Source organism: Vitis riparia, chromosome 6, assembly GCF_004353265.1.
Source record: "Vitis riparia cultivar Riparia Gloire de Montpellier isolate 1030 chromosome 6, EGFV_Vit.rip_1.0, whole genome shotgun sequence".
Taxonomy (NCBI): domain Eukaryota; kingdom Viridiplantae; phylum Streptophyta; class Magnoliopsida; order Vitales; family Vitaceae; genus Vitis; species Vitis riparia.
The window spans coordinates 16,810,112-16,826,531 of record NC_048436.1 but is presented as its reverse complement, the minus strand read 5'-3'; the positions used below and the strand labels follow the sequence as shown (position 1 = coordinate 16,826,531).

The window sequence follows — 16,420 nt, the reverse complement described above, 5'->3', positions numbered from 1 at the left end:
TTGGAGGTACTTTTAGTAATGAGTTTTTGTGTACTGGTTTTTCAAATTCTTAACAGCCACACGCTGAGGATTGGATGAGTGACACGTGGTGGTCTCTGAGACAACCGTTAGTTGCACATATATACAAAAAAGGATCATCTCATTCCTCTGAAAGAATGACTGTTGAGGTTTGGGTTTAAGCTCTTCTCTTCACCACTAGTTTCCAAGAGATTTTCAGGCTGGAGAAAATTTAAAGATAAGCAGGGCATATGGAGTGGCTGAGATGAATTTGTCCATGAAAAATTTTTCCTTCTATATAAAAACTAATCGTTGTCCTTCCGCTTTCCAGGAATCCATGGGATCAAAATGTGCCAAGTGTCCATCTTATCGCTCTTGCTACTCGCCTGACTGCGACATGTTTCTGAAGTTTTGGGGTAGCCAATGGCGATACCTGAACAAATAAACTTGACCACATAATATAAATTTGAATTTTGATGTGCCATTTGATGTATGAGGTTGAATACATGAGGCTGTTGGTTGGTAGCAAGGGTTTGTGGTTCAAATATGAACAAGAGCTGTTCTGGGTTTCAACCATTTTCCAAGACTAGTTGAATCACCAATAATTTTAACTTAAAGAAGAAACTTGCATGACTTAAACAAAGGGTTTGTTTGTTTCTTCCAGCCTGAGACATTCAACTTAAAGAACAAAAATTTTGGATGCCCACATTTACAAACTTGTACGGCTTCTCAAGGCAACCAAGCCTAGTTTTTACTTGGAGAAATCCAGTAAAACACAACGAATAAAAGGGAACTTTTCAGTTTAATCCAAGTCTGCAATAATTCCAGAAAACTCAATTGTGTGATGCCACAAAGTTCAGAAACCACTCTTTTTATTAACAATACGTCTCTGTTTTCTTTGGTTACATAACATCTTGTAAGAGTATTGTGAACACTAGCCCGATAGGACTATTACTTAATCATTTCTCTAACTAACGAAAAGCCAATGGTCATCACTTCCAGCTGCAACTCTCATCATGTGACGAGAAATAATGGTTGAGTGGATATACAGCAGGTACCATGCTATATCAACACCGAAACAAGTCCACAGACAACCAAATGTTTGGTGTCTGGAAGCTCTGGATGATAGGTCTGTTGCCTTCAAGATTTCACTTCAAGATTTTGGATTCAATTTCTTCCAAGCTCAAACCTTTGGTCTCTGGAACATAGACAATTACAAAAAGGAGTGATAGCAATGCAATAATACCGAAGAGGAGGAAAAGGTTCTCTGCCCCCAGCAGCTCCTGAAAAATTAGCACATGTTAGTGCAGATTGCCTCATAACAAGGTGGCAGGCATCATGTACATCATTAACCAAGATGAAACTGGCTTTCAGAGAACTACTAAACTAAAATTAATACCTCCAATGGTGAAAAAGCAAAAGTCACAATTGCATTTGAGCCGAAGTTAGTAAGAACAGCAAGACTAATTCCTCGCCCTCTTGTGCGAAGAGGGAATATCTCTGACACCATAAGCCAACTGATTGGTCCAAAAGATATCTGAAATTCCATAACATATTTCTGTCAACTAACCAATCTTGACTCCATAGATTAAGAAAAATGTTGCATATAGGATTAATCTTGTTTGGTTTTCCTTTTCTTTGTTTTTTCATTATTATTTTTTTCATTCCATGAAAAAAAAATTAAGGCCTTCTCTGATATGGATCTTTGATGGGGTATCAAATAGAAAGATGAGCCAAAACAATGACATGATAAGACTTTCTCCAAGTTGGATAAAGCAGGGTGACAAGTCCTAGTCAGAGTTAAAAATTCAAGATAAAAAGGGAACGAATCAAGCTTTGGGATTACACAAGCAGCAGTCTAGGAAGTGTTGGAAATAAATTGGAGAAGCTCCTGGAGTGATACGGAGGATGAGAAAGCAATGCACATGGCAAAAGAAAAGAAGGGCAATTTTTTCAATGTAAAAGTACTCCAAATAATTTCCTTATAATTTGGAATTTATAATAATATTAATGAATAATTCAGGATAATGGCATTTTGTCTGACAAAAGGCTACAAATAGTTCCACCCAATTTCAGGGATGATAAGAAATCCATCACTGTAAGGCCAATAACCAAGAGAACAAACAAAAGGGTACCTGGTAGCAGCCAACATAGAGAAGTAGAGCAGCTACAGCAACAACAGGGAAGCCCCCAAGAAATTTGTAATATGCTGAAAGGAGAAGTAAGGAAAGAGCCTGTATCACACAAATAGAAAACAAAATGAGACCTTCCACAATCTTCTTCATTAACAAAGAAGCTTAAGGAGCACTGCATACAAATTGTATTTTTCAGGAAATAAACCACTTCCAAAAGTGATAGGATGCATACAAGTCCACCAACTCCTCCGATCAGCAAGGGTCGTCTTCCAATATCATCAACTTTTAGAACAGCAATCCCTGTCATCAATAACTGCAGGAAGATAAATTGAAAAATGTGTCACTCTCTTTAAACACAATAGGGCATTGTATTTCAGAGGCATCAGACATTTAAGGCTAAATTCCTTCTGAGAAGATTGTTGCACATACCTTGAAAAAACCAATCAAAACCGAAACACGGGCAGCATCAGAAGCAGCAGAGAACCCGGCAGTCTTTGACATAGATAAGACACAAAAAAACAGGTATATAGCATATTGTTAGGTAAATGAAATGAAAGAATATTCTATATATATCCACGCATACAAGAGGTTTGACTTTATCCCATACCTGGAGAATTGAACCCGCAAAGTACAGGACACTTGGTTGCCCAGTTATCTGTTACAATCAGGAAAGCAGTCAGGCCATCAATATAAGGTTCATCCATAACCCATGAAATATTTTTTGGTTTATTTAATGAAGAAGAGCATAAGAATTTTAATGAATTAAGGAACCATGAGGCCTTTGGAGTGACAAGCACATAGATGAAGAAGTACCTGCTGAGAAAGGACCAAACCTCCACCAATTATGAAAGCTTTCAAACTTGACCCTTGAAACACCTCCAAGAAACTTCCTTCAGATTCCTGATCTGTATAGGCCGATTTCAATGAGGCCAGAGTGTGTTCTATTTGCATATCAGACACTTTGTCACCAGCAGGTCGTCCTCTCAATTTACTAAGAGCATGGATGGCCTTCTCCTTGTACTCTTGCAAAGACCCTTTACCTTGAACTGCCCTGAGGAGTAACCAGCGAGGGGATGGTGGGAGAGTCCACATGCCTAATCCCATTAATGAAGCAATCGGAGCACTAAGCCCATACATGTAACGCCACCCTCCCACTTCATTAATCTCGAAACTTCCAACAAAATAACCCAACTACAGAAAAGTCAATAGTCTAACTCAGCCCATTTAACAAAATGAATTAATTCACAGAGAAAAGAATTAAATCTTTGAGAAATATAGAATACCAAAATCCCCAAAACTATGAGGAGTTCCTTCAAAGATATTAGAGTCCCACGAATCTGAGATGGGCAAGTCTCTGCAATATAAAGAGGAGCCCCATGCATGGCCTATAAAATGAGTTTATTTAATACTTTAATTATGAGTGAATAAATCATAATATCAGCCACTAACATGAGACATTTCTGAAGAAACTCACCAAACCGATGCCAAGGCCATATAGAAGCCGCCCTACCAAGAGAACATCAAGTTCTGGAGCAGATGCGGTGATCAAACCACCAAGAGCATATAGAATGGCTGCTGTAATGAGTTCCCCCCTCCTCCCTATATGAGTCAATTCAGGAAGTTGTATTAGAAACATTCATGAATCCCAAATTGTACTCAGTAAAAAAAATATAAGCAAGATATACCTAGGAAATCTGCAATTGGGTAGACAAGGATGGAACCAAGAAGAGCTCCATATAAGGAACCACTAACCTATATTCAAGGCAATGTGATAAAAGAATGGATTCAGATAAATTTAAGATCATTGGCAGAAATAGAATATGAGTATTCCATTACTAATCTAAAAGTAACAAAAGCATCAAGTATGAAACATACCACAAGACCAAGCTGAACAGCTGAAAGTTCAAACCAAGTAATGCCACTAAGCTCAGGAGACTTCAAAATCGTTAAAATAATAAAAAACAGCTTTAACAACACAAGTCTCTAAAATGAATACAGTGAAAGGAGAAACATTTAAATGAAGATACAATCACTAGAACTATTAGAAAGAATTGTATAAACTACAATGTACCTGCAAAGAAATAGTAGCACCAGAGGTTGCACCAATGTCATACCCAAATAACAGACCTCCCAAAGCAGGGAACAAAAAGCTGAAATTTTGGGAAGTAATTTAATTAGAGATGATAGCATGTTAATCATCTGCAGCACAACTAGTTACAAAGTAAGCAAATAAATATTAAACTACTGGTTACCACTTACCATGAAAGCATCATGTGTTATGAAATGCACTCTAGTATGATGTAAAACTACCCATTATCAAAAAATTAAACAACTTGAGAATTGATCAATAATTGAAATGAAGTTTAACAAAAAAGAAAAAAAATAAAAAATAAAAATAAAAATAAAAATCAGCAATATTACAAACTTGTTGATGATCAACCTCCTTGTCTCTCTTCAGTTCCACCATCATTCCCTCTTTTAAAGTATTTTTTCCTCTTTTGAAGGAAAAATATAAAAAAAAGTACTTCCAAAATTTTAACACAATAGTACCCAGTCTGATCAAGGACCAACGTGAAGGTACATTCTTCTCCTCAAATACCATAATGCGCACTAGAATAACCAATAAAACTACAACCAATTAATCACATACTATCAATTAATTTACCAGTAGACAGACTTGAATTCCCATACGAATTCAACGAAATGCAAAATACCATCAACACACAACACAAAATACAAACATGGGAAGCAAAGATAGAAAGAGAGAGGAAAAAAAAAAAAAAAGCATGAGAGTCGAACACAAACTTACGGCAAAACAACCGAAGACCAAGAAAAAACCTCCTGGTATATCGCGTCAGAATCAAGCGACCTAGTTTCTTCCCCAGAAGAACCCTCACTCTGAGCCCCCAACTATACAACAAAAACGAGACCCATCAAAATTACTACAATTATTCAATGGGTCAACAGTTTCTGAATGTCACCTTGAACACGAGCCTGCTACTCTGGAGCAACGGTGGCTTCGGAGGCATGTAAGTTTGGGACTTGAATTGAGAACCATAGAAGAAGGGTGAAGATGGGTGAGAGTTAAATTTGAAGAAGAGAGACTGGGAGTGCTTGGGATGGTGAAGTGCTGGGTGTGAATGTGAGAGCTTGAGGTTGAAGAGAGACTGAGACCATGAACTGGAAGCCATCTGGTAATGACGAGAAAGAATGATCAGACGGTTAACAGCTCCCGCTTAATTTATCTTCTGTATGAAGGGGATATGGACGGTTTTTGTGAATCCTCTTTTATACTTTCTTAAGACTTCTGAGTTCTGACTTTATCTTAGCCAGTCTGCTCATTTTTAACACAGTTCCCCCAAGATTATCTTTGGCAAGAATTAAATGCATTTATGATTTTTTTTTTTTATTGAAAAAAAAATATTTTTTTTTAAATTAAAAAGAAAAAAAATTATTGTTTATCATTGGGTAAAACTATGGGAATTGTTCTACACATAAAGTTTAATTTCCAATTGAATAAAATTGGTAATTATTAGTGTCTTTTATTGTTTGAAAAATACTACTCTTAATCAGTAGATAACGAGAAAGAAAATTGGAATCATTGGTATAACATATTTCCATATTTCCATATTTTTCTTAGTAGAGTAGTAAATAATTTTAGAATGATTGTTACAACATCAATATTTTTCTGAGTAGAGTCGTAAATAAATTTTTGACCCAGTTAAAATGCTATAAAAATAACTAACAGAAAGTGGCCACCCTCTCCAAATTTGTGTACAGGAGCGTTGGGCAGTGGGCACATTGTCCTCCAATTTGGTCTAGCAGTTGGCATAATTGGTATTGGTGTGAAGTCTATAAGAAGGGTTGACACCCATGTCAAAATTTCATTGTAAAAGCAAGAAAAACCCAATTTAGGTTTCATCAATGAAAATGGATTGGGGTTTGATTATGTTGTTGAAGATGGTAGGGAGTTGTTACTCAAAACCCTAACATTTGAGACAGGGTCACTGAAATGTGAGGACGGGAGAGAGTAGGCATGACAGACTCCCCTGTTCCTCTCCATGAAAGCAGGAATTCAAACCAAAACGCCAGCCATTCATATGAAACATTCGGCAAACTGCCGTTACCTATAACCGCCTTTCAAAAAAAGGGACATTTCATCCCCCTTTCACCTTCATAACTGATCCCCTCAGTTTCCGCATCCTCCATCCTCCAGGCAAAGTCTCATTTATATCTCTATGCAAACCCCCATTCCAATATTGGGAGAGAGAGGAGACAATATCTCCGGTGGCCTTGTGGATTTCTTCAACAATGGAGTATCATATCGACAAACCTCACAAGAAGTCAAGATCACACAACAAGTCCAAGAGAGACAAATCCCCCACCAGGCTACAGAAGCGCGCTCCCAAGTCGCTTCAGCTTGATATCGTCGTCTCCGCCAACCCCTTCCAGCCATCTGCTGCTTCTTCCCACACCGTGATTCCATTCCTATCGCCGCTGATTCTGACACCACCCCCACAACCCACCACGGGCACGGATGAAGCAATTCAACGGCAGAGCAATGAGAAGAAAGCTGTACCACCTCCCTCAGGCGGGTGGCAACATCCGGCGGTGGTTGCATTGCCGGAACCATCTTCCCTGTATAATGTCTTTCAATCACAGTGTATGCTGTTGAACAACTTATGACGGGTGAAGATCTTTGTTTCATATATGGCTGTATGACATAGTAGGTTTACCGGTTTTGTTTGAAGCTTTCTGAATCTTTGGGAGTCCTTCTCCTCACCTCCCTCAAAAACCTGCAGGTTTATCATGGTTGATCTCTGCTTATCCCATTCCATTTCTGTGGTTTTGTGTAAGCTCTATTTTCTTCCCATAAATCAATCTAACAAAGTAAAAGCAAGGGGAATGATCTATATCTGAAATCAGCAAGGGGAATGATCTATATCTGAAATCAGGAGTGTCCTGGACCTAGGAAAAATTCACTGAAAACAATCACAAAGAAGTGCTTATAAGATAAAAAAATAAAGCTAAGGGCACAGGGTGAGGAATGGCAGTTCTAGATGCAGTGGCTCTATGAAGATGGACAGAAAACCAGCAGTCAAGTGAACAATCCTAACTGCAGTTATCAGATCAATAAACTAGACATGAATGGTCTTGACGAAAATGAACATCACAATGGGAGTGGATTGGGGGAAAAGATTCTCCCAGGTAATCTAATGCTAGGGAGTAACATAATGGCTCAGGAGACCAGGGCTCCCCTAGAATACTTCCAGTTTCACACAAAAAAAGTCAAGACGGTAAACTGGTCATAACAGGACCCAACAGTTCGAAGTAGTAATAAAACTCAATAAGATCCTCCCCAGATTTTCAGGGGCCAAAATTTTGGAAATTTGGATATCAAGCAAACCTGTAGTATTGATCACGGCTACTGGCAATATAGCATAGAAAGAACTAGCAGATTTGTTGGTCCCAACAACCCAACCAACAAAAACATATGTAAACAAACAATGCAATGTTTAGTAAATTAACCAAAATGTCAGTATACAGAGTCGATGGAATTACACGTTCCATCAGAGAAAATGTGAACTTGGGGAAACACAAGCATCCATCCATTTGGAGGCCAAAAAAAGCTCTTCCCTTATGTACAACTGGCCAATCATCCAACCCACATCAGAAGCATCAAATATCTCGTCCTCTCCCCTCAAGCTTACACTTAACTAATAATAATTCAAGAAAAATTACGGAACACCCAGTGACACTTCCATATTTACTCTCCAAAAAGCAACTGGCACTTGATGGCAAGGAAGTTTTCTGAAGCAAATCAGAAATCAAACTCTCCATTTGCCTGCAAACAAAAGGAACAGTCCAATGAATAACTTTGAAATTTAGACAAGACAAGGCATGAAAGAATATGGACTATTGAAAAAAAAGGGCAAAGAAAAGGAAAAAAACAAGCAGATATGACAAGTCCAGAAGATTGGTTCCATAAGAGACCTTGTTGAAGAGAATATCCTTATTGTTTATGTGCATGATGCCATCCTTCAGTGTGCATTTCCACTTGCTCTTAGTCCTTGTCACCTACCCATCCAAATGCATTATGTTAATGAAGTTGCTATCAAGGATACAGACATCTCAACAAGACTCAAGTCAGCAAAGCCTTTGTCCCAACTCTTTTTGGGGAAGACTCCAAGATTCTTTTTTATTTATAAAATCAATGTCCAATTACAGACATAAATTCAAAATCAAATAAACAGTTTAAATAAAAGAGAATTACCTTATCAAACTGAGCCAAAACTAAATGCTGTGTGTTTAGCTCCTCTCCCTGGTCCACATCATCCAAATCATCATCATCATTTTCATTCAAGGGTGGCTCATCGTCATCATCATCTCCAACATCATTTTGTATCCCAACTGCAGGGGTACCAGCTTGTATGTCTAAAGAGATGCATAGACATGAGGCTCAGACATTGCAATGACAAATTTATCATCTCAAAACATATAACATGCTTTAACACATCAATTCACAAAACTCAAGACTTACCATTGGGAGCCGGTGTATTCACAATGTTATAGTCTTCATTGACGACTCCCTGATAATTATAGATCTTCAAGGTAAAAGACAAAGCAACAGGATTAGCTTAGAAACCAACAGCTGAAAAGTTCACTGGGTTTTGCATCAGAGTATCCTCCCAAGAATAACTTGTAACTCATTATTAAAGATAAAAATTCTCAACAAAAATTTGACGCCAAAAAAAAGCCTAGTAGCAAGCATATATAGTTCATATTCATGTTCTTAAACATATGCACAGATTAAATTGTGCATGCATTGTCTCAGAATGGGATCAGCAATGCCCCAGATCAAAACTAGGAAAGATGTTAACAATCCAATCAAAGCTGACAACTGATATGCTGTCATTTCAACCAGCAGTACCCAAAGTCAGACATTCTAATCAGTACCAACTTTCAACAAAAATAGTCCAGCAAAGCAATCTTCAGAGTTTTCAAAAAATAGAATCTCTCCGAAAATATGAATTTGGATCTGCAATCAATCCAAGTTTCCAAATATTAGAATGTAAAAAATTAAAATCCAGCCTGGATCCACAATTTCTACTCTACCCACCATTAAGCCCTGCATAGAAATATATAAATTGTTGCAAATATAACGCCTTCACCATGAAGACGTGTGAATAGAAAAATAAAATTTAGACCCCTATTTCACAACTCAGAGGTCTGGATCAGTGATCACACTTCCCACCCAGCATATTTCCCATGATGATGTCCGCCCTTCACAACCTAACCATCAATCTCAGACTAACTAATCCTGGTGAAAGTACACCAGCTCCACGTCCTTTTATGAATGGTACAACCCTGTTATCAGAACCACTAATCAAACTGCTTATAGGCAAAGAACTATCAACGGTTACTGACATACATAGATGAGCCATCAACAGAACAGAGAATTAATCTTATTGCCACTCAAACAGAGAACTTTCCACCATTAGGTTCTACATTAGAACACAGATATAACAATGCACATCGGCATTGAAGTATTTGCATGATAAATTCAATAGGTGCCAGATATAGTACATTCCAGCAATAACATTTATGTGTGCCCGTGTATACTTGGAAGACACAAAAATAAATAAATAAATAAAATAAGAAAAGGGGAAAAAAATAAAAGAAAGGAAAAGAAAGAAGAGCATAGCACATTAAGTCTGATTATGGTTCTGGGAAAAAAGAGAGGCTTTTTACATTGGGTGTAGAAAGCACATCTTCATAAGGATCAGGAATTGGCCCATCCAGTTGAGGAATCCTCACATAGGATCCAGCCACCTGCGGAAATATCTCTCTATTCGCTTTGGTGAGTATGTCATGCCCCTTGATAGAATTGCTCCCTTGACTTACCTGAGACATTGGCCATTAAATTCAAACAACGTTGTGGAATCAACAACAAGACGTACAAATTTGCAGTCAAAATGAGCTCAGAGACCCTGAAGGCACCGCTAGTGTAAAGGACCCTTCAATAAATTAAAATTATGACATAGCAGATCAAGATAGGACAACTAAATGCAATTTATTTTATTCAAACTTTCCTCACTATCTCCGCATATTTACATGCCAAAATCATAGTCTTGGTAAATGCACAAAAAACTGCACTTTCCTTGCAATTGCTGACACATCATTTCATACATAAATGACCAAGCTTAAGATCAGATGTTATGAATGCTTAGAGCTTGTATTAGAAGAGAGATAAAGAGAACAACAACGTGACAAGAAACTTCCATAATTTTTCTTGCATGCTCAAAACTGCATCGGAACATGAACTTCCCAAAACAAGGAGGAAGAGGGAATTTAATTATTAGGAGCAATTAGCATCAGGCCTCTTCTCCAAATGCCCAACAACAGCAGTCATTCAGTCAAAATTTCACCTGACCATTCCATAACTTATGTTTGCCTGTTTCTGTTCATTCCACAGCAACTTTACCAAAAGATAACCATAATACTTTGGGCAAATATTATGCATTCTACAAGTGCAAGTTGTCAGATTACATGCTCAGAAGGCCGAACCCAAGTGTCAAGTTTTCATTACATTAACATTGGCCATATTTTATTCATTCTACCAGGGGCTTTCTAATGACATGCTCAAGAGCCAGCATTCAATGGCTGAGTTTCATGTCCAAACTCACTTCCCTATAACTCCTTATATCTTGTAAATACGGATTGCAGGAGAAAGGGAACTGTATTGTCAGAAAACAAACTTTGGACCAGCATCCATCCTTGGACATTTATTCAATAGGGTGAAGAAATTCCAAATTGGCAACTTCCAGTTCCAACTCTACAAAATTTTTAATCAAAATGTAAAAGATGCAGTCCATCCTCTATTTACCATTTTTCCTTCTGCAGTAAACTTTTTCACCTAATTGATTGAATTTCACTTTTAAAAAATAATATCTGCCATGATTTGACTTGAAGGCCGGAAAGTTTCAATAATCATCCTTGCAACTAACATGTTTTGATTCCACAATAAATGATCATTCCATTTATCTTAGCTCGACTCCAGCAGTTGCAACATGCACAACATGTTTAGTTCATTTGGGAATAGCCAACATATCTAAACCAAAGTCTCCTACATGTAATCAGGAAGTGAATCAAGTTCTTCAATATGAACAGAATACCATTAGATAACCACAAACATGAACTGATCACAGGGAAACTACGGGAAAACAAAGAAGTAATTAATGGAAAATGATATGGGAAAAATACTTAATGGTTTAAATAAACAGTTGTTAGATAGAACTGGCACTATACACAACCAAGCTGAATTGGCACAACAAGCGATGACATGGAACCATTCCAGAAAGAAATGTATATTTCATCACACACATTATCCTCATTCTTCCAATACTTGTACCCTTCCATAGAGTTCTTTATCAATAATCCAAAACATACTAATGAACTCTTAACCTGATGCCCAAGTATGAAAGGAAAAAAAAACCACAAAAATACAATAAAATAGACACACAAAAAGCTTCTTAAACGAATACCAATACCAGGTTCACCCAAAAACATTCTGAAACCCATACAGTCCCAAGGTCATCATAATTTTCTAGTTTGTGTATTCAAATAAAAAAACCCAGTTCCCAATGCAAAATAAGTAATTAAGAAACTACATAACAACATAGCTCCAAAACCTTTTTTTCTTTAAAACAGGCATAGCTCCAATCCTAAAGAATCAATAATAACACCATTTTTGGTGGCATGTGACTTAAGACTGCCATAAATCCATTTTGCAAAACTTTCTAAAATGATTGTTCTGAAAGAAGTAAGTTGATTCAACCACTGGAAAATTCATTCCAGTGATGTTCATTTGCTAAACATACAAACAGATGGCTTGAAACATGCATATATTTTGATGAACCCACTGTCACAAATGTTCTATCTTGATTACCTGACAATTACTACACAGCCTATCATTTTAATTAAATCTAACAATAATGATTTTATTTACTTAACATGAGTGCAATCATGTCACAGCTAGGGGTTGGGCATGGGCAAACAACCGTCAAGACAACCTCAATACAGGATGAATCTATGCACATGTATCAAGCACTCAACCTGACTTGAGCCCTTTTTATTATCATTCTTGTTGGTTGTTGTTGTTACCATTATTGTGAAACTCTATGGCACAGATTTGCTATATCACTGGCTGGCTTATTTCAGAAATGTTATTTTTTACCAAAGCCTACATTTTCATTTTTTTTTTCATGAATTGGAGAGATCGTTTTTTTTTTTTTTTTTGATAAGTAAATAAGAATTGGAGAGATCGTAGTTATTATAAAACTCATTAATGACCTTGATTAACTGTATCTTAAGGGAAACTAATGGTTGGGTGTTTTTGTTTGCTATAAAATTGTCCTTTAATTAGGATTATCTCACTATGCTCTGACATGTTTGCTTTTAAAACTTTGCTCTTAATTTGAATCAAAATAATTATAGGACCATCCTATTATTAACTTTAATCTTTGCCCAACCTGAGCATAAACTAAGCCCCTAAAAATTGAGCTGAAGTTAAGGGTAGGTTACTGGAGAAGGTCAGGTGGAGAAATGGTTGACATTTACCTGTCCATGAACCACCCAATCTGTCATCCGAAGTCTTAAACCTATGCAAAGAAATCAATAGTATGCCACAAAGCCAGACCATATTTACATTTATTACACCCTAGGCAGAATAGTAAACACCCAATTGTGCAGTTTTGACTACATTGGTCATTTAGCAGCTTAACTGGACATGTAGCATGCCAATAGTAGTATCCCTGTGTACAGAATGTATGCCAACAAGAACTCAATATTTAGTTTGAAGGAAAAATGAGTAAAAGATCATGCTGCATTTGATGCACCACACTATAATTTCATAAAAATTGAGAGCAAAAATGACAACAATCTAACAGCTAATGAGGAAACAAGATTTAATGTAGGGAATGAAAGAAGGACCTCCACTTCAAAAACCTCCGGGGCAGGATCTCCAGCTCCATCCTGCTGTGGTATGTATCCACTTGTGTGATACTGTGATGGAAAATCCTCACGTTTTCGCTTGCCAGAAGACATCATGAAAAAATCCTGGATTTTTCTCCAATATCAACACCAATGCATCAGTAGTAACACTACATAGAGTTTTAAAATGGCATCGCACATTCCAGACAAGGAATATTCAAGGAATAATTCCAAATGAAGGCATATAACATTTAGGCACCCACACCTCTTGAATCAAGAGAGCTCAAAATCCAGAAAGACACATTAATTTGAGCAAGTCTATGCAATTTCAATATTAACTAAGGCTAAGAATTACCTGTGTCAAGGGCTGCTGAGAGTTTCCTCTGTCCCCTTCATCCCGACCTTCCACATAAGCTACAACAGGAGAAAAAATAATCATTAATACAATCATTCAATGGAAAAAAAATTCATTTTAATATTCATCACTAAACTAAACAAAATGTGCCCCTTCCCCATTATACTAACCAACGTTAACATCGACACTGAGAGGAGGCCTTTGTTGCATCCAAGGGGAAGGTGGTGGCTGCAACAAGTCAACAACAAAAGCAAGGGTCGCCATTTACATCAGCAACAAATTAACAATCATCGTCAACTCACAAACCATATCATGTATCTTTTATTATTTTTCCACATCTGTATCATGTTTTACAACATAGAAAAAGTTCTTTTTTCATTAATATTATGTATCATATTTTACTGTGTAGCATAAGTTCTTTTACATAATGAGACATAAATTTTAAAAAAAGGAAAAAACGAAAAATGTGCATGTATGCGACTTATATACCGCAAGAATGAAGGCCAAAAGGAAAATGATTTAATCATGTAAGGTAGCCAGCTTATAAGAAGTAAATATAGACATAGAAAGATGGCATAGCAAAGGTAAATATAAATATTCATCAATATTATATTTATGGGAAAAAAACATGATATGCATAAAAGAATAAATATAACCCAAAAAAAGGAACTACAATCATATGTAAATAAAGATAAAGAAATATATTTGTATAGACTGTTGCCATCTTTACATGTCATTTTCAATTTTCTAACTTTTTAAGTTAATATTCCCACCCTCTAGAGGGGAAAAAACTCAAAAAATAAGAATAAACTATCAAGGAAAATTTTCCATTCATCATCATTCTCAACATTCAAATAACTCAAGCAAAATCTCCCCAACATTTATTGTAACAATAATTACACTTGAGCCTCAAACTTCCACACATGCATTCAACAACAGGCATATAATGTCTTTATGTAAGATAATCAAAACATTCATTTTGTCCAAAGCTTGGGAAATTTGATTGTTGTTTTCAATTAAATCTTCTCTTATCTCCCCTTGTTGGAACAGGATAAAATTCAGTTCTGTTCTTGATAACTTCTTGACGAATGCTGAGCTGTAAATTGGTTCTTTGACTTTCAGGAATGAAGAAAGCCAAAGATAAAGGCCCTGTTAATGAAGAATCAGAGTCTACTGATTCTGAATCTCCATTGGTGCTGAAAAAAAAGGAATCCCCCAACTCCTAAGGAATAAGCAGATTCAATCTGATTCTGTATCCTTCCCTTTTCACCCTCTTCTAAAATTTGAGTACATTTTAAGCATTAATATGACAATTTTTTCAAGGAAAAAACTCTCAAATTTAATGTTTCTTAAAAAGCATTAAAAGAGTAGCCAAAGGTCTTTGTATCATAATATTTCACAGCATAAAATACAGTCTAGCTGAGATAATAATGTTAGATATGAGCACACCCACAAATAGAATTTACTGTATCTTATATATTGTAAGATGCATCATTAAGTCTGACAACTATGTCAACCAGTCTGAAAAAACTATTGACTCAGTACTGCAAACTTAACCACTAATTGGATATTCGGACACTGAAAATGTAATCATGCACACACCTTGAAAAGATAATCAATTACAAGCTTGTAGAAGAATAGGTAAACAGAAAGATCACAATATCAGTGAAATTCACCATGTATGAAGGTGGTCTTCCAGATTTCATGTCAGTAGCTCCACCACCATCCTGTGCAGCAGGATACTCTGTAGGTCCAGTAGGAATGTTATACATCGAGTTGTCCCCCATTCCTGGTAAAGGTGTTTGAATTGGAGTCTGCAATGGTGTCTGCATATAAAATCCACATCAAGAATTCAACAGCAAGAACAGTGAGACCAAAAAAAATACTTCAGTTTTTTTTCATTTAATTAAGTGAATAGGTATGATCAAGCAAAAGAATAAACTCACCGGAGGAAATAGTATCTCGGCTGTAGGAGTTTCATACTCCTCAGTTCCTTCGTATGGTACATTAAGATCATGGACCGGAGGGGTAGGGGCTGGGGCACCACTTGTCTGCTTCGGTGCAGTGGATCTCTCTATCGGACCAGTTACAACACCAGCTTGCACCATTTTCATTTCCCAAATCTGGAGTTTCAATGAAATTAACAAACCCGTTTACACTAATAGTTGTGTTTGATTTCTGAGAAAACTCAAGAAAAACGATAAATAAAGTTTTGATATTTCTATCTATTTCACTTCAATTTTCTCTAATAATAATAATAGTAATAAAACCCTCGCCCAACTAAACCAAATAATTATCTTATGCACAACCAATATAGGACTTTTCATTAAAAACTTTTTGTCCCACAATTCGACAACCTAAGCCTCGAACCCTTGAATCTAAACCCAAAGATCGGGAAATCTCAAAACCCTAAAACAAATCAGATCAAAAACAATCGACCCAATCTCCCAAACAATCCAATCAAACGCCAGACAAAATCTCTCCTATAGTAAAAAAAAAAAAAAAAACCACAAAAAAAGGGAAAAAGAAAATCAGTGATCAGAACGAAGATTTTACTCCTTGAAGCTCGCTGAGAACACTCTCTCCAGGACCGCCGTTGTTAACGAACTCATCGCGGACCTTATTGATGACATCTTCGATAACGCTGACGTATACCGTGCTTGTCATTGATGAAACAGCCATTCCCGATTCTTGAAATCTCCCTCCCCAAACTCCGATTCGAAGAATTAAGAGAGAAGAAAGAGATTTTCTCGGGAAAGTTAGGGAAGGAAAATATTAGAGGGAAAATTGAGAGACGGAGCACGGAAACGAGAGGATGGGGGTTTGGGGGAGTGGAGGAAGCAGAGAGAGAAAGGAAGGAGAGGACAACGGCGGAGGAGGATAGAGAGGAGAGAAGAGGCGGACCAGAAAGGAGGAATAAAGAGTGGAATATAAATAGGTT

The 16,420-nt window shown here is 36.9% G+C and overlaps 3 protein-coding genes across 4 annotated transcripts; 1 reads left to right on the top strand and 2 right to left on the bottom strand.

Annotated features, from left to right (window-relative positions):
• Window positions 1-837: 837 nt before the first annotated feature.
• LOC117916105 (D-xylose-proton symporter-like 3, chloroplastic) lies at window positions 838-5,410 on the bottom strand. 2 transcript variants are annotated; one of them, XM_034831955.1, is made up of 14 exons: window positions 5,114-5,408; window positions 4,942-5,042; window positions 4,204-4,282; window positions 4,008-4,067; window positions 3,818-3,884; window positions 3,607-3,731; window positions 3,416-3,517; window positions 2,946-3,323; window positions 2,740-2,787; window positions 2,562-2,624; window positions 2,365-2,445; window positions 2,133-2,231; window positions 1,397-1,534; window positions 838-1,280 (listed from the first exon to the last, which is right to left on the bottom strand). In XM_034831955.1, exons 1-14 carry the CDS (start codon window positions 5,321-5,323, stop codon window positions 1,146-1,148), a joined length of 1,686 nt encoding a protein of 561 aa, XP_034687846.1. In that variant the 5' UTR covers window positions 5,324-5,408; the 3' UTR covers window positions 838-1,145. The 2 variants fall into 2 exon arrangements, 1 of the variants encoding a protein (XP_034687846.1); XR_004651508.1 differs by having other exon boundaries at window positions 1,190-1,280; window positions 2,313-2,445; window positions 5,114-5,410.
• Window positions 5,411-6,443: 1,033 nt separating this feature from the next.
• On the top strand, window positions 6,444-6,818 carry LOC117917054. Its single transcript, XM_034833280.1, has one exon. The coding sequence runs from the start codon at window positions 6,444-6,446 to the stop codon at window positions 6,816-6,818; it is 375 nt and encodes a 124-aa protein (XP_034689171.1).
• An 809-nt stretch (window positions 6,819-7,627) lies between these two features.
• On the bottom strand, window positions 7,628-16,385 carry LOC117916161 (transcription initiation factor IIA subunit 1-like). Its single transcript, XM_034832056.1, has 11 exons — window positions 16,036-16,385; window positions 15,426-15,602; window positions 15,156-15,305; window positions 13,650-13,707; window positions 13,480-13,538; window positions 13,125-13,250; window positions 9,885-10,037; window positions 8,674-8,737; window positions 8,407-8,567; window positions 8,127-8,210; window positions 7,628-7,977 (listed from the first exon to the last, which is right to left on the bottom strand). Exons 1-11 carry the CDS (start codon window positions 16,159-16,161, stop codon window positions 7,954-7,956), a joined length of 1,182 nt encoding a protein of 393 aa, XP_034687947.1. The 5' UTR covers window positions 16,162-16,385; the 3' UTR covers window positions 7,628-7,953.
• Window positions 16,386-16,420: the final 35 nt, after the last annotated feature.